This window comes from Plasmodium brasilianum, chromosome 11 (assembly GCF_023973825.1).
Source record: "Plasmodium brasilianum strain Bolivian I chromosome 11, whole genome shotgun sequence".
NCBI lineage: Eukaryota > Apicomplexa > Aconoidasida > Haemosporida > Plasmodiidae > Plasmodium > Plasmodium brasilianum.
This window is the reverse complement of record NC_090124.1, coordinates 2373781-2395546: the sequence shown is the minus strand read 5'-3', so window position 1 is coordinate 2395546 and position 21766 is coordinate 2373781. Positions and strand designations below refer to the sequence as shown.

The window sequence follows — 21766 nt, the reverse complement described above, 5'->3', positions numbered from 1 at the left end:
TCTTTAATAAAAATATTACATTAACACATATATTCTAATAATAGCATATTAAAATATACATTTTTCGCCTTATTTTATCATGTATTCTGTTATTATGCGTATCTCTTTAGAAGTATAAAAACTGTTCTTACACAGTTCAATTAGAATAATAATGTGTACCTTTATAATTATTAGTTATGTGAGCATAAGACAGTTTATAGCAACATATTAAATAGTTTGATAAAATATAAAAATTATTTCAAGTGCATTAAGTTTATTCATTGTTCAAAATCTAATATATATTCAGTATAACATACTTTTCGTTTTATTATTTTAAAAGAAACTTGGACGCTCATAATGCGATTCCATCTTTTTCTTATAAAAGATGTGTCCATATAATAATATTAAATTAAAGAAGAAGTATATATATAATTATATCAAATTGCATATTCAATTATATTTCAAATAAATAAAATACAAATTAATCTAACAAAAACTTTGTTACACATATATTAATTATATAATTTATAGAATATATTCTAATATGAAAAAAAAATTATATAAAATTATAAGAATTAATAAAGAATTAAAACTCTTCAAAAAATAAGTAAATTGTTAATAGCACTTAAATAATTCTAATAATTTGAATTATATAATGTAAGTCTTTAGTAGATTCTAAAATAGGGGTATAACTCTCATTATAAAAAGTTAATAATATGACTCCATACAAAAACTCATTAAAAAAAAAAACAATGATAACCTAAAATACATGAAAATAAATACAGCATATATTATTAATAAAACAAAGAATTTAATATTTTCAATTGTATAAATATTTAGCAGCGTATTATCCGAAAGCATTCATAATATCTAATGAAACTATTATTGAAATACGATAATAATAAAGCAAAACTTAGTGGGAAATGAACCATGAGCTTTTCATTAGTTAAGCCAAAATAAATAATTAATCCTTGGAAAAAAAAACAAAAAGTAATTTAAACAAGATCTATTAATATATGATTAAATTTTATGCATTCATTTAATATATTTATGACTAGAAAATTAAACAAAATATGTTGCCTTTTATATATAAATTTTCGATATAATATATATTTAATTCATTAAGAACAATTGAATTAATACTAAAATTAGACGCAATAATATAATGAAAATTGATTTTAAATATTCATTTAACTGATTTCATTTATCACTTCTAACTAAAAAAATAATTGCATATAAAACAAAATTAAAAAGGATATAATTTTATTATATTATTCTAATTTCCCGTAAGAAATATAAAAAATTAACTAAAATCCCCTTAAAAATTATTTACAAGAAATGCGCTTAATAATATATTTCACATAAAAAATGTCTTATAGAATAAATATTAATTTTTTTAAAATAAATATATATGTATATATTATATATATATATAAATGCAATAAAATACATTAACTTTCATTCATAAAATTCAAAACAAGAGATGTTTATTTTTAAATTAAAATTAATAATGCATTTTTTAAATTTCGTTAATAAATAATAATTTTAGATTAGAAAAAGTAGAAAAAAAGAAATTACCATATCATATATTTCAAACATAAATTAACACAATACTTGAATAAAATTATTCGTATTGTTATATTTTTTATTGTTTTTAAAACACAAAAAATATTTTTTATAAAAATCTATTTATTTAAACAAATAAATAATAAGCTAAAATATCTATTTAAGATGAAATAGAACTTTAGAATGCACATTTGTACACATTAAAACTTTCAAATTCTGAAAACAACTAATAACATATTTCACTGTTATGTATCAAAAAGGATATGTAAATGTAGTTTCATTTATAAGATTTAAGAAGTTATGGGTACATTCATCAATGATATATCTAAAGTTATTGCTGAACATACTTCATATTAAAGGCTTCTATACAAAAGGAAATATATTAGTTATTATTCATTTTATATTTTTCGTAACTTAATTTTTTCATAATTTTTAACTTTTTTATGGTAGTAAAAAACTGCTAATATAACTGTTAAACCTAATATAATTAAAGGTATTAAATATATTAGATTAGCAAAAACGCTTGAAATAATAGAGGATTTCTTATTACTAGAAACGTTTGATAAAACTCTTACACCCATCCAATTTAAACCGGAAGTCCACAACCAGTCATGCCAAGTACTAATCCACTTCTTATCTGGAAAAATAAAATTCAATAACCTAATCAACTTGTTTACAAAACCGTAACCCACAAATAAATCTAATATAAGTGATATTGATAACAACAAGAACAAAGTTGTGGGGAGAGACAGTCTTATACCCCATTTTTTACACATTATTTTTTTGTAAATATTATCACTGATTGTTCTATTGTTTTTAAGAAAATTCTCATAATCAAGTTCTTTGAATATTTTTCTTTCTAAACGAGGATATTTTTTGGTTTCAAATATGCAAGATTTATTTTTCGTGTTGCATTTGTTTCCTGCTGAACTTTTTTGTGAACAGTCATTTGATTGTTTGTTCTTTCTTTTAATATCTTTTCCATTACAACATATATATTTTTTTTCAATCGTTCCATTATATTTCATTAGATTTTTCAATACTAAAATATCTGAATACTTATCATGTTTACATTTTGCTAGTAACCTATAAGTTATTGTACTTAATTCTCGGCCTAGATTTTATTTCTTATCTAAATATATGTTAATATTATCCTATAAAAACAAAAAACATAATTATTATTTATAAAAATATATAACCTACGTCTAAAAAGAAATATTTATAAAAAAAAATAAGAAAAATATAAATAATTCAAATATTCATATGCAATATTGTTATACCATATCATTGTTGAAATAGCATATCCAAGTTAAAAGCATAAACGCAGAAATTTTAATAAATGAGCTTAACGTAATTTTTTTTTCCATTATATAGATCAATAATATACTAATATATTCAATAAGGAAAAAATTAATAATATAATATATATTTAATGACAAAAGATGCTATATTTACTTTTAAAATATTTATTAATTATTTTATCGTGAAAATACAGGAAAATGTATATAAATAAAATAAAGTTTATAATATATATAAAGAAAAGTAATTTAAAAAGTGTAATAAATAATTTTTATATTAATTTTATTTAAAAAATAAACATTATCTAAGCTAAAACATTATAAATTTGTTTATAAATATTCAAGATATATAATCTAAATATTTAAAATACTGTTATAAATAAATATTTCTTTTTAACAATCCCTTTCAGATAAAATTATAAAAAAACAAATATATATGATTTCTTATTTTACCAAAATATTGAATTTATATACAATATAGAGCATAGAGTATATACATATAATACATTGTTCTACATATTAAAACAGTAATTGCTAATTTTAAGGATATAAAACTTTAAATAATTCATGCTTTATAAACATCATATTTTAGAAGTACATATTATTATTCTTAAAAATTCTCAATTATTCCAGAAATAAATAATAGTAATAAGCATAAAATTATATGAATAAGATATAATTTTTGCAAAATTTTATGCTACATTATTTATAACATAAATTTTTGTTTACTCTTAAATATCATATATTCTTTTTATAGTATATAATATATTTAAAAAATATAATTTATATTGTACAAACTAATATATGAAAAAAATATTTATTTTAAATATAAATAAGGATCAAAATTTTATTTTTGTATCATAATTTGTAAATAAAATTTTTTATTACGTTTAATTTATATTCACTGCTACTAATTGAGATGTTTTAAAATACGATTAGAATTTTTTTTTTTTTATAATTAAATAAATTTTTTTAAAAATTGTGCTAATATAATAACATATAAATAATAAAAAAATAATAATATGAGTAAATTTAGTACGGAAATACAACGTGCAACGTTATGCATTTACAAATATTTCAAACGAAATAAATTTACAAGAACGACATATAGAATATAATATGCAAATAGTATATAACAGAGAATAAAATATAATTTACTTAAATATATGATATCGAAAATTTCCTGTAAATTCTTTTAGAACAAATATGATAACTTCTTTATTTATTCTTTTACAAATACTCTATAACAGCGAGATATATTTGAGATATAATATGATAGTTCAATATAAATACAAAAATAAGTAATATTTAAATGAAAATACATTTAACAGCAAATATATATTATGCAACAATATTTCTACTACTTATATTTCATGTTGAAGAGAGTGATATATATAAATATATTTCAAGACTAAAAAATTATTGTAATAATCTATTATATACCTTTATCTTACTATTCTTAAGAACAATTATTTTCTAAATGAATAAAATTAAAAAAGATTAAAAAAAAACTAAATTTAAAGTACTATATATGCACTCCAAAAATTAACTTTATTATATTTTTATTTTTTCAATATATATATATATATACGTTATATTTAAATTTGTCAAAGCGCTTAATTTCTTTTTTTTTTCTAACATTTGTTTTGCTTCACATATATACAGTCAGTTAATATTTCTATTCAAAATATAAATTAACAAATTATAAAATTTTATAACAATATATATACACCTTATTAAACAAATTATGTAGAGTGAACTATGTAATAAAATCCTACTAAATATTTTCTCATAAATAAATATATATTGTTTTAGAAAAATTCATTTTTTCCAAACGATTTTTTAAGATATTTTTATAAATAATAAAAATATATTTGTCTAAATTATTTTGTTTTTACAAAATTAAATATAAACAATTAAAATCCTACTAAAATATTTAACTTTCTAGTTAGCATGTTTATATGTGATAACAGTGCACCATTATTATATATATATCAATAAACTTACATATTTTTTTCAGTATTTTTTATATTTAATAAATTATAGTATTAATATTTAAAACACACAAAAATATAAGATGTAGAGGAGTATTAAATTTCAAAATACTATTTTCATATTTATATTATCAATATATTACAATATATGCAAAATATAGTCCTATTTATGCATTCAATTATTACTGAATATAATGTATTTTTTATATTTTTTCAAATGTTATTTAATTAGGTGAACCTATTATTATTCTTCTGTACAAAGTAAAAATGCTTAAAATGTCTATATATTTTATAATTTTTATGTAAATTAATTATTTTACTATTTCTAAATAATTACCATATTTGACTTAATATACATAGTCTTTTCATATACGCTGAAATATATAAATGACTATATAACAGTAATACAAAATGATGGGTTCTATAAAATGCTAGTTATATTTGTACACTATTGGAAATACATAAAAATGAATATGATACTAGTCAAAATAAAACGAATAAGTACAAAACATTATCATTCTTAAAATTTTTCGTTCAGGTGCATAAGCCTACTCAATATCAGTGAATTGTACATTCTGCATATTTTCCTTGAGCAAGCATACGGATGAAAGGAAGAATCATTATATTCTATTGGATATACATTTGTCCCTTAATTTTTAATAATTACATTAATATTTATTGAAATACTTTTATATATTTTTTTTTTTGTCTAACAGTATATATTATTTTACTTGAAAATGTGAATATTCCTCTATAGCACTTCTAATAAATAACACGAATTTCTTGTAGCATTAGTATAATATTTACCTTTATGTAATTTTTAATAACATTATATTATTACATTTGTACTTTTCTGTTATCATTAGTAAAAAAAAAAATAAATAAATTGAAATATTTAGTTGCACAAAGTGATCAAATACAGATAGATGATTCTCAATATGAACAAATGTAGTCTTGTGACAAAAAGTATTGCCTATGATATTATGCTGCAGAAAATTATAATTTATAAATATCCAACAATAGATATATTAATTCAGAAAAAATAAAGTAGTAAATAATTTAATTTGATTATATTTAAAAATAAACAAAAGAAAAAGTGTCAATATAAATTTTTTTAATAGTAATATTGAAAATATAATAGTACTTATGTGATTATTATTCTTACAAACTATAAAAAGGCCATGTATAAAGGCCCATGTGAACAATTTTAAAAAGATAAATAGAAAATATATGAAATTAAAAAGAAAATATTTTATTCAAAATTATAGAATATAACGCGGAAACAGAAAACACGCAAAAAAAGCATAATTTTTAACTACATAAGTAAATACCCATATTATTGCTCAATATAAATATGTTAGGTACATAACATTTCTTATAATAAATAAGTCCATATAATATATATAATGGAAAATGTAACAGATAAGATTAATTAAAATTTGAATAATATCAAAGTGAGCAGTACCCTTAATTGATAGGTATAATCTTCATTGAATTTACTAAATATTCCTAAGAGTAAAAATATATCATTGGTTAATATGTTATTAAAGATACATAATACCTTTCTCGCTTTTATAATTAAATAGTGAGAAATAAAATATATTATGTAACACTAATTCTGAAATACCAATACCAGAACAAAATATTTTATTAGCAAATGTATAATACATTTAACAATAAGTAAACTAGTGGGATTAAATGATATTGATTAAAAGATTACAATAGTATCATTTATTTTACATTAGGATTATGTGGATAAATATAATTTATTGAATCATTCAAGAAAAATATATAAAGATAAGTTCATTCTATAGTTTATTTTAATTCTATATTTATGTATATAACTAGAAGAATAAACGTAAAATTTAAATATATTTCTCACCATGATTAATTTTTTTATTTTATATTTCAGATAATTTATTCCTTAAAGATTCTAGATCTATTAGAATATAGCAGTAATTATAAATTCTAGTATAAATAAATTTGAACTGCAAATTAAAATATGTAATTTCCTTTTTATAATAATATATATTACAGTTTATACATTATGTATTTATATATAGTATATATGAAAAAATTATAATATATTATATAAAGTAACTAAATAATAATAAGTATAATTATTTTTACGTATAATTCCAAAATCCTCCTGCTCTATTTTATATACATATATATATATATATAATATATATATATATATATATATATATATATATATGAATATATGTTGCAATTGTATTAGTATATATGATGTGAAAAGTTTACTTACACAACATATATATTTTAATATTAAATTTTGTTATTTAAATAAATAAATAAAAAATCATATTAATATAAAAAAATAATTATTAATTCATATAAACATATATTAATTTTTCATTACCTTATATTAAATATAACGCATAAGCTTCAATTACATATAATGACTCTGAACATATATTAAAACAAATTAATGAAAAATACATCAACACAAAAAAAGAAAAATTATATATAATCAAAAATATAATAAAAATAAATAGATAAATATTTTTATATAAACTTTTTAGACTAATATTACATAGTTTTTTCCGTATACTTTCAGATATTTGCAAAAATCGTGGTCTGTTTTATGTTTCCTTATATTCACCCACTATTATAAGTACATTACACATTATATTTATAACATATATTAATAATATACTAAAATAAAACTAATTTAATATATATAATGAAGAATAATAAATTATTTTTACATATTTTCCCACGTATATAGTCAATGAGCAAAATATTTTTAAAATAAATAGAACAAGAGGAAAAAGATTAAAATATAAAAAGGGAGTAGAAAAAGGAAAAAACAAATTGTATAAAACAAGTTCAAAATTTTAAAATAAATAAAAACAATAATTCTTTAATATGATATATTGATATAACGTAGCTATAAAAACATAACTGTTTATTACCACTGTTTATTTACAAAAATTTATTATATATTAATATGTTTTTTTATATGTTCAAAATATTTTCCTTCTCATATATATATCTTTCAAATGAAGCACTAAAATTACATACAATGTATATATATTGTAACAGAATAACATGTCTTGTAATATAATTAAGTTTTTCTGTTACTTAATATACCACGTCATGTCTTAAAAAATGTTATAAAATAATATATGAGTTTTTTTTGGTTTTGCATCTAAATAAAGATTTATTTATAGTACTAAAAATATTTTTTCATATAATTATCTTATCCAGAATAAACACCAAAAAATAAGTAACATTTTTTTAATCTATTTATATGAATATATCTCTAAATAATTAGAGAAAAGTAATTATGAGCATATTAAGTATTATTTGTATTATCTAATGTTATATATTATTATATTTATATAAACTTATAATATTAAAAAAATTTAATCCAACCTTTTAAATTATTTTTCATTTTTTTAATCTTATAATATAATTAATTTTTCTATGAAATTGTCCTAATAATTTTTCATATTTTGAATAAGCACCCCCTACCTTTTTTTTTTAAAAAACACATATTAATATGTATATTATTAATTAAAATTTAGTCTAAGAGAAATCAATAATTTACAAAAGATGTAATATTCATATACAGTAATATACATATATATAATTAATTATACTATTTTAAAAATAATCAAGGCATATATATCATAAATATTTAAATTTTAGGTACTTCATATATATAACATTAAGAGTATTATATATAGATTAATGGTATTTATTTTACCCAACTACAACAATATAGTATAATTTTCACATCATTAATTCTCTTCTCCAGATACAACGTAGTAAATACAAAAAACTATTAACAATATAATTTTAATAATATAATGATTTGTAACAAACACAAAATATCTAAAGGAATTTAACAAAAAAAATATCTTGAATTCTAAGAATTATATATTTTATAAATTATGTACTTAAGAAAAAACATATGAATAAAAGAATTTATTTCTATTAATACAGTTAATGTCATTTATATATATATATATATTTGGAAAAAAAAATAAAAACCTAAAACAGAACGATACAATATATAAATTACTAATAATTTTGCATTATAACTTTATATTTTTTAATAATATTACTTATAAGTAATATATTATCGTAATTTGTTCTTATATATCGTATACAGTAAATATTACAGTTATATATATATATATATATATATATATATATATATATATTTCAGTTAATTAATATTAACAAATAATTAATATATATCTCTAGTTTAATATATTTATTTAATTAAATATATGTAACAAGTATATAATATAAATATATAAATATTCATTTACTCTATAGTTATATATATCTCATACTGTTGATAATTTTATATTTTTTGTTAATTAATTAACATTAATTTAAAATTATTTTAATGATAAATAAAAAAATATATGTTTGCATTTTTATTTCAGATAGTTATTTACAGAGCCCCTGAGTAATTATGTAATATCATTATGTGACAGATAAATTTCACTGTTTTTCAATATATTTATATTTATACATAAATTGTTTATTTTTGATAAAAAATTGATAATACAAGTAAGGACGCAATTAATTATTAAATAATTCATAATCATTTTTTTGAGTCTAGAACTGAAAAGGACTGGCTTTTGTAGCAGGAAATATCTGAGGAATATTGACTTCTTAAGAACTAAAAAAGAGATCTTATCTAAAATTCATTTCTTACATTAGAGTGAAGACAAAGTACAACTTAGGGAAAGATTCTTAGAAATGGATAATTATCTATTTCAGATAAAGGATACACATCCCATTTATACTAAAGCATAAAATTCAGTACCAGTACTTGAGAATTGGTTAAAAAGTAAGTATTAAAGGAAACATGATAATAACAGCTGTCCTACATATTTTGAAAAGAATGACAGAAATTTTTTAAAACTATCATATGTTACACATGAATTTTTTTAATGAAAAAAATCTCATACGAAGAGTTAACTTTAAAACAAGAGATAATAATTCATACGATTGTAATAGTGATCATGGTTGTATGGATAAACGTAAAATCTAGGCAGCGTGATTTATAGAAATAAAAAATATAATTGAGAAGAGTTCCATCATCAATGAATACCAATCCGGAAAAATAAAGCACGCAAGAATAAAATTTCCAGAGGTAAATGTAACATCGAAAACTCCGCACATTTACAAGAACTCATCAGTATATAAAAAAGAACCCAGAGGTACGTAATGAACATGAACCTTAAAAAAAAACTCAATAATCACAAACAGAACAAAGTAAAAATACAGCTGAAGTTTCATCTGAAAAACAAAATCATTGTCCATCCAAGGTACAAAATTTAGCTTCAGATTCATCCACATATAAAAAACCATCTTAAGCCTTAACTACAAGATATAAAACTAAAGAAATTTGTGATGCAGAATATACACAATCTGAAATAACAGAATTTACTGATCACCCTACATCTATATATGAAACAACATATAGTTCCTCTACATTACTTCATATAAGTCATTAAGTCTTAGTAGCATACTCTGATCTTAGAAAGACTTCGAAAACATCAGATATATCAATTCTTGAAACTCCTTCTGTTTCTCCTACAGCCCCTGAAACTCTAGATACGCCTAATTATATCTTCTTTTTCACTCCTAAATTAACTACATGAAATAATATATATATTTAAAAAGAAATTACAAGACCAAAAGTAAATCCAAGTTCCACAAATATATAAACTATTTTAACAAGTTTTCTGATTAGAATTGAGTATTCCTTTTTCACTAAAGTTAAATGAAACTTTGTAAGAAAAATATGATAAATACTTAATTATTATGGTAAATTATTTTATAATCCATATTTATTTTTTTATTTTTCCTTATGCCTTAGTAGGGTAATTAAATAAAAAAAAAGACCAAGAAAGAGAAAACATAAACTACTAATAATATTAAGACCTTCATATTCTCTCAGGAAAAGTAAGTTTTTAATACATTATTATTTAAAAGATCCAATATATGGTGATTAAGAGATAATAAAAACTATAAAAATACATAAACTTGATATGCAGTAAAATGTAATATCGTCAAAGCAAAAAAAGGACAGTTTCAAAACGATTATATAAATACATATGGAAGTATTAGAAGAACGCAGTAAAGAAGAATGTGAATTAAACAAAGAACAGTTCTTAGAAATATTTTTAGACAAATTCTCGAAAGAAGAACATAAAACATACAATGATTTAACAAATGATAAAATAATAATGGAAAAATATTAAAAGTAGCAATTATAATGAAAAACAAAAAAAATTATGGAATAAATTGACAGAAAAACACAGAAACCTTTCGAAAAACTGAAAAGAAAAGAATAGTTTAATAAGCTGAAAAATAAATGGAAAAAAAAACTAGCTTACATGCAAGAAATACAAGAATTAATAAAGAAATCTTCTTATGAAAATCAAAAAGTTCCATTTTTAAAAAGAGAGAAAAATATCTGGGGACATTCGATATCAAAAAGGTGTAAGATTATAAAACATTATATGGAGAAATACGGATTTAAAAGATTTATTGGGGAATTATAGAATATTTCATATGAACATGAAAATGAAGGAAATAAAGATCCTTTACCATTGAAAAATACAGAAATATTAGAGAACAATATGCGCTATGAAGAACTATATAAATATATAAGGAAAAAATTAATATAAAAACTGTGTATGTTAGTACATATTATGGTATTAAAAGAATGCAAAATGGAGGAATACATAGAAAATAGTGGATCACATCTGGGTAGTTGTATAAAACAATGTAAGACAGGAAAAAATTCAAATAGAAAAACACAATTTACTGAAGACATAATTGAAACGAAACAACACCGTTTTAGAAGGTAATAAATATTTGAAAATTTATAGTTATAAAGAGTATGATTAATTTAGACAAAAAATGGACGATTAGATAAGAGAAAACGGTACAAAGGTATATACCCTTTACACATATAAGATAAGAAAATCCCTTCATATAATAATACAATACATATTAAATTCTTATAAAGGAACATTCAAAATATATTCGAACAATATTCAAATGAAATGAAATGGTTTCGATGAAACAAACTTTTTAATTTTTGTAATACCGAGATAGAACAACAAAAAAAAGTTTATACAATAATGAGTAATATAAAAAGGAAAAATAATCGTGAAATATAAAGATAAAAACATATTAATTTAAAAAATATATCATTTATATATAATTCTTTTTATTTTTATAATGTAATATTAATAATTTATTCAACAAAAACAGAAAAATTTTAATGTATATATATATAAAAAAAAATTTATTTATTAAATATTAGCATATTGATTTATAAAATATTAATAAATTCTTTTTATTTTACTTATTAATAAATAATATCTTTCTCTAGAATTATAAGATAAGATTTATTTATTTACATTTTTTAATTGTACACTGTTTTTTTATATCTATGTTAGATTAACACATAACATTGATAACCAGGTTCTCACAATAATAACGCTAAAACAAAAATTATGGCCTTACATAAATGTTCCTTTATATATATATATATATACATTAAAAGATTACTCCATATAAATTTTTATCACAACCAGTTTCATTTTAATATATATTATTTTCCAATATTTTAATTGAAATGCTACCAAGAATAAAAATATTCAAAGAGTTAAATAACTTTTTTTGTGCATTATAACTGAGTAATTCTTACGTTATATAAAAAAATTAATAAATAAAGAAATTTCCTTAAGTTATATATAATCCATATTCACAATGTCTTATAACATACCCACGTTATGAACACGTGAATTACAAGGTAAGTTAAGGTTCATTATATGATATTGCGGATATATGTACCGTAAATTACTGAAAAATATTGTTAAGCGGCACACGCATAAATATACCTTAAACAGTTAAAAACTTTATTTTTAAGAATCTTCGTGAAAAATAATTTTACAAACTAAACATTTTTATTAATTTTAAAAAATAATTTTTTTTTATTCATTTACTTGTATAATGACTGCTTGCAAGAAGTCCCCCAAAACTAATATAATTTTAAATAAAAATATATAAATGTATTCAATATATTAAAAATATAAATAATGTTTTCACTAAATATATAGATATTCATGGTGGAATTTTATCCTAAATGGATTTATTTAAAAAAAAATATATAAATAATATACAAAATTCATTATATATGTAATAAAAATAAATTATAAAATATCTTAACGAAACAGTTAATATCAATTTATGTATAATTAAAAATCCAAATATTTAAAAAAAAAAATTTTACCAGCATATAATTATATATATTATAAAATGAACTTGTCTGTGTAAATGAATAAAATTAATAAACATAGTAATATATAATTTATTTTAAACTGAATGAATGGTATAAAATGCGAATTAAATCCATTCTTTACTAATTTTTTATACAGTAAAAATATATTAGAAATCTGATATATATTTATAATATTTCATTTAATTTAAAAAAATAGTTATTATGAATAATTAGGCGAAAAAAATATTGACATTTTATACTAAACTGTAAAAAAAATATAAATGATTTAACCAATAATTTGTTTATTACCAGTTGTGTTGATTCATTTTTTTTAGTTCACATTTTTAATATTACTGAAATATTTTATTTTTGTGAACCCCAAATTTTATCTTATTATAATTATTCTCTTTTATTATTTAATGTTAAATAGGTAATAAACTAATTTTTAAGTATCATGAAAGTGTCATTTAATTACTCATTTATAATTTATTATAAAATTTTCAACATATAAAAATGATTTATTAAATATATTTTTTTTTCTTTATTTTTTTGATTATATATTTCTATAATAATCTCAAGAATTTAAATGAAATATTTTGTGCGTGCTCGTTTTTTTTTAGTATAATATTATATGTTGTATTATTGAAATTTTTGAATTAATTTAAATGAAAATTAAGCAAACACACCATATAAGAAAATTATGCTTTAAATTATTTAATAAAAATGTAACATTAATTAATCTTATATATTATAACAATAATAGTAACGTCAATTAAAATAACGTATATTTTGTTACTATGAATTTATTGAGCATTTTTGGTTGTAATATACAATTATTTTAATATCATATATGCTGCATATTAATTTCTATTAAAACATAATAATATTATTATATATATAATATTTATATATATATATATTTTTTTTTTATGATTATTATGCTTTATTTTCAAATTGTTTTAATATATTTTTTCACGTCTATAGATAACTTAAAAGTATTTTTCATTATTTTAACTGTAAAAGGTACACTTAAATTGGTATAATTTCTAAGATTAATATTTTTCATATTCTGTAATGTTGTTACGTTTTATCAATCCTCATAATGAAATTAGAGAAAATTTTTATAAATTTCCATAAAATGTATAATATAAACATTTTTTGAATTAAATTTTATATTACAGAATGTATTATTTGAATTATTGTTATAAAATTAACTTTTTTTTAATATTCTTTTAAAGCTTACATTCTAATTATATTTTTTTAATTAAAATTTCGACATAGAAAAGTAATAATATTTTTATTTAATGCATTTTTTTCTTCTTTTATTTGAATATATTTATTTTATTTATCATCTTTCATTAAAGATATATAAAAAGTTTTAAATTTTAAAGAGGTGGTAAATAATAAAGTAACATTGTAACTATATATCGAATTAAATATTATATAATCAAAAATTTTATGCAGATAAATATTATACGGTTACAAAGATTTAGACTATATAATTAAGTTCTACATGATAGAACAAATGAATAAATATTTCTCCTTTACCAAAGTTCTTTCATTTTCTTTATTAATATGGATATATCAGTATTCCTATGTGGTATGATAATAATTATTTAAAGTAATTTTTATTAATTTATATTAATCTTACGTTTTCTTTTTTAAATTAATATTTTATTTATACAAACGTACTAATATTTTTTTAAATATTAAATATATACTCAAACTTTTAGAAAAATATATCTGGAAAATCATGGATTAGGAAAACAAATCTAAATAAAACAATAAATTCAAGGGAAAGAAGATTACTATATGGGGAAACAGATATAGATTTCCAAAAGAGATACACATACTTAAAAGAGAAAGCAATGAAAATAGTAGAGGAAGATGAATATATTTTTGGAAATAGATTAAATGCATTAATGCAAAAAATAAGTCTGCCAGAAAATTTTAAAATATCTTATTTTGATGAAAAAATTCCCAAATCATCTAATTCATTTATAAATAAAAATAATCTTGAAAGTTCCTATGATTCATTAATAAATGATAGCGATACTGATACTGAATATAAAAGTATAGAAAAACTGTTCCAATTGAAAGAATATAAGACAACAGAAAAAAATACATCACCTTTAAAAAAAAAAATTGTAAGGAAGGTAGATTCAATGAATACAACAAAAGTATTAAAACCATTGGAAATTGAATATGAAAGATCAAGTAAATCTATTGGTGCATTTAAAAAAAAATTACAAAATTTGATTAAAATTTATAAACCACTTATATTATCCATTACTGCATTATTATTTTTTGCATTATTATCATGGTATTTTCAGGTAAGTACATCTGCTTTGTCGCCATTTATATTCATAACAATTCCAATATTTATTTTATCATTAGTTCATGTTGCCTATAAATTAATGTAAATTATGTAGAAATGTAATTACAACAAATAAAATATATATAAGTAAACTTATGAAATCCTGTTAGAATAATACGAAAGAATGTTCCTTGGAAATATTTAAATTGATTATGTTATACTATTATACATAAAATTACATATATCTAATAATATATATATATATGTAAACTCTTTTTTTACCCGTGATACGTGAAATATATTTGTTTCAATTTTTATCTAAAAAATTTGATAACACTGTTTTTATTTCCCCTAATGTAAATAGACATTTTATGTTTTTAGATTTTTGCTTATAAAATTAATACTTTATATCTTCTATATGAAAGTATACATTCTTAAATTATTTATTCTTTTTATTTATATATGTAGCAAAATTAATAATTATTTGTATTGTAATTATTATACCATAGTTATATTTTGACTATTAGCTTTACTGAGTTAATAATTTTTAACATTGTTTTTAATTTGTTTATTTATATTTAAATATATACTTAAAAACATAAGGATATAATATTATAATATTTTATAGTTATCCTTTTTGTGTAAATATGTGTATTGAAGATTTATAAATTTTCGTTACATACTAATTATAACATTTTATAATTGAAAAAAAACGGTTACCAATGCTTCCTATTTTTAAATAAATATAAAACTAATTTTTTTATATTTTTTACACAAGAGAATAATTGTTTATATAGAAACTTTAATTTTTCAAAATGATACAATTTATTCACTATTAAATGAATATGTAACAGAGAACGGCTTGTATCACAATATAAACAAAACTATGTTTAACATTTATTTATTAACAATTTTTACTTTAACTCAATTGTTAGTGTTTATTCCTTTTTAATTATTATTTTATGCCCTTTATGTAAACATTTTGTATTTTACATATGTCGTTAAATCTTAATGACTGTGTTCCGTCTTTTCTATTTGTTCCACATAATATAAAATATTAATGTTGAATAAAACAAAATGGATGCTATATATATTTTATATATTATTTTACTTTTTATTCTAAATAATAATTATCCACTTTAATAAGGCAATTGTTTTCAAAAGGATATTTATTAATTGATCATCAAACCAAAATACCAAACATGTACCATGATTTTCATCGCACGAAATAGCATGTTCATGTTTATATAATACATAAAAATTTTACCGAATTTTTCTACAAAAGATATAGATATTATCAGTACCACTGTTTGTATATTAAGATACATTCCACAGAAGAAACATATTTTATCTTCTCTTCCATATATTCATTAAATATTAAATAATAATCTTACAATGAGAAATGCTCCAAGATTATTTTCTAAAAGTAAAAAAAAAAGTTCAATATAACAAAGAAAAATGTACAACCTAGGAAGTCATTAATTTAAAAAATAATAATAATAATTAAGGATGATTTCTCAAAAAATTTTTTTTAATAAAGTATAATATATTTTGGTATTTCTGAATACAGTTTGATAATTGGAAATTATTAAATTATAATTTTAAAAAATAGCATACATGTAATAAAATATAACCGAATAATAATTATAATATTATATTGACCCTACAAGAAAATTACTCATTTGATCACAATGAATATTATATAATTTTTTTGTTAAATGTTAAAACTATATTTTATTAATTTATTGCATATTATATTAAAAGAGTGATTATAATACTTTACATATATATCCTCTTATAATACTAAGTAAAAAAAGATACAATATTCCCATCGTAGGATACACTAAACACAAATTAACTAAGTGATATTTTGTCAGTGATTTTAGCTTCATAAATTTGTTTTTTTATTATAAATCTTGTTTTTTCTTTGTTTTTTCTACAATTTGTTTTTTTGTACTTTAAAAATAATATTTTCTAATTTATATCGTACGCCATTTTTAATAATTTTCTATATTTTTTCTGTGTTTTAAAAATTAAATTTCCTTTTTTTTTCTGTTTTTCGATTATTTTGTTTTTTTAAATATTTAATATGTGATATTATTCTTTAGTGAAAAACGTTTAAAATTGTCATAAAATTCACGTGGATTATTTTAATGCATCAGGGTGAATAAAAACTAAGTACATCATGTATATTAATTATGTTCATTGATTTCTTAATATTATAACAAAAAGTATTTTATATCACAAAATATTATAAACCAATATATATATAATTATTACAATCATAAATAATATTATATTACTTAAATTGTTATTAATATACATAAAAATATATTATTGAACTTGACAAAGTATATATTTACTATTTCAATCTAGAATCGCCAAAATGCATAAAAATAAATATAAAAAATTGAATTTATATGAGGAATTTCAGATGCATATTATTCATCTAAGATATGATGATTATTATTCTTTAATAATACATTTTAATACTTTAAACTTTTTTTATTTTACACTTCTTTAAATAATCATGTTTATTTATACATAGATAAGTTAGTGAAATGTTAAACTTCCTAGTTACCAAACGTAAATAGAGTACATGTTGATTTTTTAAAATTGCTTAAAAATACATATATTAAGCTTTTATAAAAATTAATAGTTTAAATGCAATTAAATAAACATATATATGTCTGTATATATAAGATTTATTTTATAAATTTTAGTATATAAATATAACTTACGAAGTTAAACTCAAAGAAAAAAGAAAATTACGACAAGATTTCTATTATAATATACATTTTGACCAATTAAAAATGAATATACATAACAAGCTTGAACGCCTATATTATTTCTACTTATAAATATGCTATAAAAAATCGCACTGGTTCTGATGCTAGCTGCAATTTTTATACATTATATATTGCAACAATAAATATATATATATATATATTATATACATAAAATTAATTGTTCCAATATCATAATGTAATGTATAATACTAACCAAAACGTAAAAAAAATAATAACCATATCTTATTTGTAGTTTTATTATAATGATTATAAATATTCTAATGCACAATTCTGTATTTATTGGTTTCATTTTTTGTAGCAAAAAAAGCCATGCATAAATAATTAAGATAATATATATACAGATTAATAATCAAGAAAATAGATTATTAAAATACAAAACTCTGACATGAAAAACAAACTTTAAATATAATTTTCACCTCTATTTAAATTTTAAGGAAGAAAATTTGTTAAATTAAAAGTAATTTAATATATTCATATATTTAAAGAAAAATGGTATATTTAACTTTCTACTAAATATTTTACAGATAAATAATAATACATTTATTCAATACTATTATAATGGATCAAATTAATAAAAACTAAATAACATGCGTGTGAATAAAGCATAATTTATATGAACTCATATTTATCACTATATATTATACTAAAAAAAGTAGAATTGTTAGTATACATATATTTATAGTTTTTAATTTATAAATATTTCTGAATGAATTTAATATCATATTAATTCTATTTTTAGTACATATATGACAAACGTGCATGAAAAAACAAACGTAAAAATAATTATTTTTCCGAATTTGTTTTATAAATCTAAACAAATTTATTTATGTATGGTTTCCTTATTGGTAAGTTAACTTTTACATATATATAATTTATTTTATAAAAAATATTATTAAAAAAACAAAAAGCATACTTGTGGAGTATCCATTAAAAAAACATTAAATATAATTCATTATTGTAATAACTTGTAACAATAAAAAAAAGTCAAAATAAATGTATAACATGTATTTAAAACATTTCTTTATAATTAATATTTTAGTAATTCTTATAAAAATTATTTCAAAGAACATTTTAAGTAAAATTTTGAGTGTACATAGTCCTTATTTATATTCAAGTATTTATTAGACCCAAAAATAGTAATCATCTATTAAGAATACATCCTTAAACACATATATTCTATATCACATATCTCTATTTTCACATTTGAACAATTAAAAAAATTTAAATATGTGATAAACACATTTTTTCCCTAAATGAGCATATAATACATTTCTCACAATACCACTTATAATAAATATTACTAAAATTTACTTTTTACATAAAAAATAAATATTTCTATTTCGTTTTATTATATACAAAAAAAAAAAAAAAAACATTTAAAATTAATTTAAAAAAACTAATTCATTTTTTTAAATTATTTCATGAAATAATAATTTTTCACTAAAAAAAATAAAAGAAAGTATAACAAAATAAGTGTGCACTTTAAAGCAACAACATGAATTTCAGATAATTTAACGAATAACTCTAAGAACACATTTTTATATGAACATAATTATGTTTTCCATACAAATATTCTTAAATAAAAAAGAAAATATGCGCCATAATATTAACATATGCTCAAAAAATTCATTAAAACACAAATATAAAAAATGAAACATTCAAATTTACTTAGGATAATGAAAACATACTTTTATATCATATATCGGAATAGTTTAATACATGTAGGTGGCATTATTAAAATTAAGTAATTTTATGTATATTTCTTATGCATGTAAAATTTTTAAGGATACTAAATATCTAACGTTGTCATATTCAGAAGTTTCCTTATCAAAGAACTTAACTCATTATGACAAATATTAGAATAATTTTCCTCCATTATTATATATTTTATAATATTTACTGCAGTATAAAAAACACTTATTATAACTAAGACAAAAAATAATTCTAAAACTCCTAGAAAAACACCCTAAAGTTCAATTAATATATAACTCATCTTATTCTCAATATATACATTAACTAATATCAAAACTACTATTACTATCAATAAAACTAAAATGGGTAGAACATCTACTAAAGTTATCTTTTCATCTATAATTCTGTTTTCAGACTTTTTTTTAATTTGCATATTATTCCTAACTTTGTCAAAGGAACCTAATAAAATCATTTTTTTTTTTTCAAAAAATGTATCTATCATTTTAAGTAAAGAATTTTTTTTTTATAGATACATTATCCCTCCTTCCATATTTAATAATCCTTCTTTTAATTCTTCACTTTCTGATACACTATATTTGTCATTTGCATATATATCTTCCCCTTCACGTAGTAATTTAATAATCCAGTCATGACTAGATATTTCTTCAATAGATTATAAATATACTGAATTCTCTGCTAATAGTCTATTAGTTTTCAAAGCTAAGTAGTTATCTATATTATACTTATAAATCGATGATTTACTATGGTTATTCTAAAAAAAAAAAAAATTATACATTTAATATTCATGAAAATCCTATAATTAAAAATAAAACTTGAAATAAAAAAATAAAATAAATAAAAAATACGAAGTATTATTTTAATAACACCTTATTATTATAATGACATATCCAAATAAAAAGCTTAAATAAAAAGATTTTAATAAAAATGAAAGGATTAAAATATCTTACATTGTTCTATTTTCTAATGCTATTATATTTAGTCTTATAAAATTTTCAACTATATTTCAAACCGATCAAATTATAAAATAAATTTTTTGCATTATTATATTTGATGTATTTTAATATTTAATATTTTGAACTTATTTTTATATAGCTCATATGCTACAAAAATAAAATTACTTTGAAATTGATTTATTGTAATTTATATATAAGGCTATTACATAAAAAAAAAGAAAAAAACTAAAACCAACTAATAAATGTTTAAAATATTTAAACCAATTATTTAATGGTAAAGTGATGCAAATTTTTTTTTATTAATCTTTTTGAAAAAATGATATTATAGAGAAAAAAAATCTAGAAAAATTTAAATCAAAAATGGTATAATCAATCAAAAAAAATTTGCATTTATTTAAAGGATAATACAAAATGTAGGAAATGTATACTTCCATATATTCATAAGCATGCTATGAATTTTAACTTTGTTTCTAATTAATTATAATCTTAAACATAATTTCTGTGATGTTTAGTTTTATATCTAACTGTTATTAATTATTGTGAATAACAAACACAATAGAACTAGAACATAAAATTATAAAAAATATTTTTCATTATATAAAATACACATTAGCATATAACTGAGAAAAATACATTATTTTTCATAAACTATTATATATTAATAAAACAAAATTTATAATTACTAAAAATTCTGTGAATAAATATATTTTTAAAAGTACTACAGTGATTAGCTTTAAACTTTTGTACAATGGTTTTAAAATGTTTAATATGTACTAAATACTAATTAAATTTTTTCCTCGATGAAAAGTTTAAAAGCTAATAATTTCCATATATTTTTTTTTAAAT

General features: G+C 18.8%; 3 protein-coding genes across 3 annotated transcripts; 1 reads left to right on the top strand and 2 right to left on the bottom strand.

Annotated features, from left to right (window-relative positions):
* Window positions 1–1943: 1943 nt before the first annotated feature.
* Window positions 1944–2573, bottom strand: MKS88_003956 (fam-l protein; the record flags this gene model as incomplete). The annotated part of the gene is made up of 1 exon (XM_067217095.1): window positions 1944–2573. The coding sequence occupies one exon, from the start codon at window positions 2571–2573 to the stop codon at window positions 1944–1946; it is 630 nt and encodes a 209-aa protein (XP_067072764.1).
* Window positions 2574–14652: 12079 nt separating this feature from the next.
* On the top strand, window positions 14653–15550 carry MKS88_003955 (uncharacterized protein; the record flags this gene model as incomplete). The annotated part of the gene is made up of 2 exons (XM_067217094.1): window positions 14653–14727; window positions 14861–15550. 2 exons carry the CDS (start codon window positions 14653–14655, stop codon window positions 15548–15550), a joined length of 765 nt encoding a protein of 254 aa, XP_067072763.1.
* A 4493-nt stretch (window positions 15551–20043) lies between these two features.
* MKS88_003954 (uncharacterized protein) lies at window positions 20044–20418 on the bottom strand (the record flags this gene model as incomplete). Its single annotated transcript, XM_067217092.1, has 2 exons — window positions 20044–20207; window positions 20244–20418. 2 exons carry the CDS (start codon window positions 20416–20418, stop codon window positions 20044–20046), a joined length of 339 nt encoding a protein of 112 aa, XP_067072762.1.
* Window positions 20419–21766: the final 1348 nt, after the last annotated feature.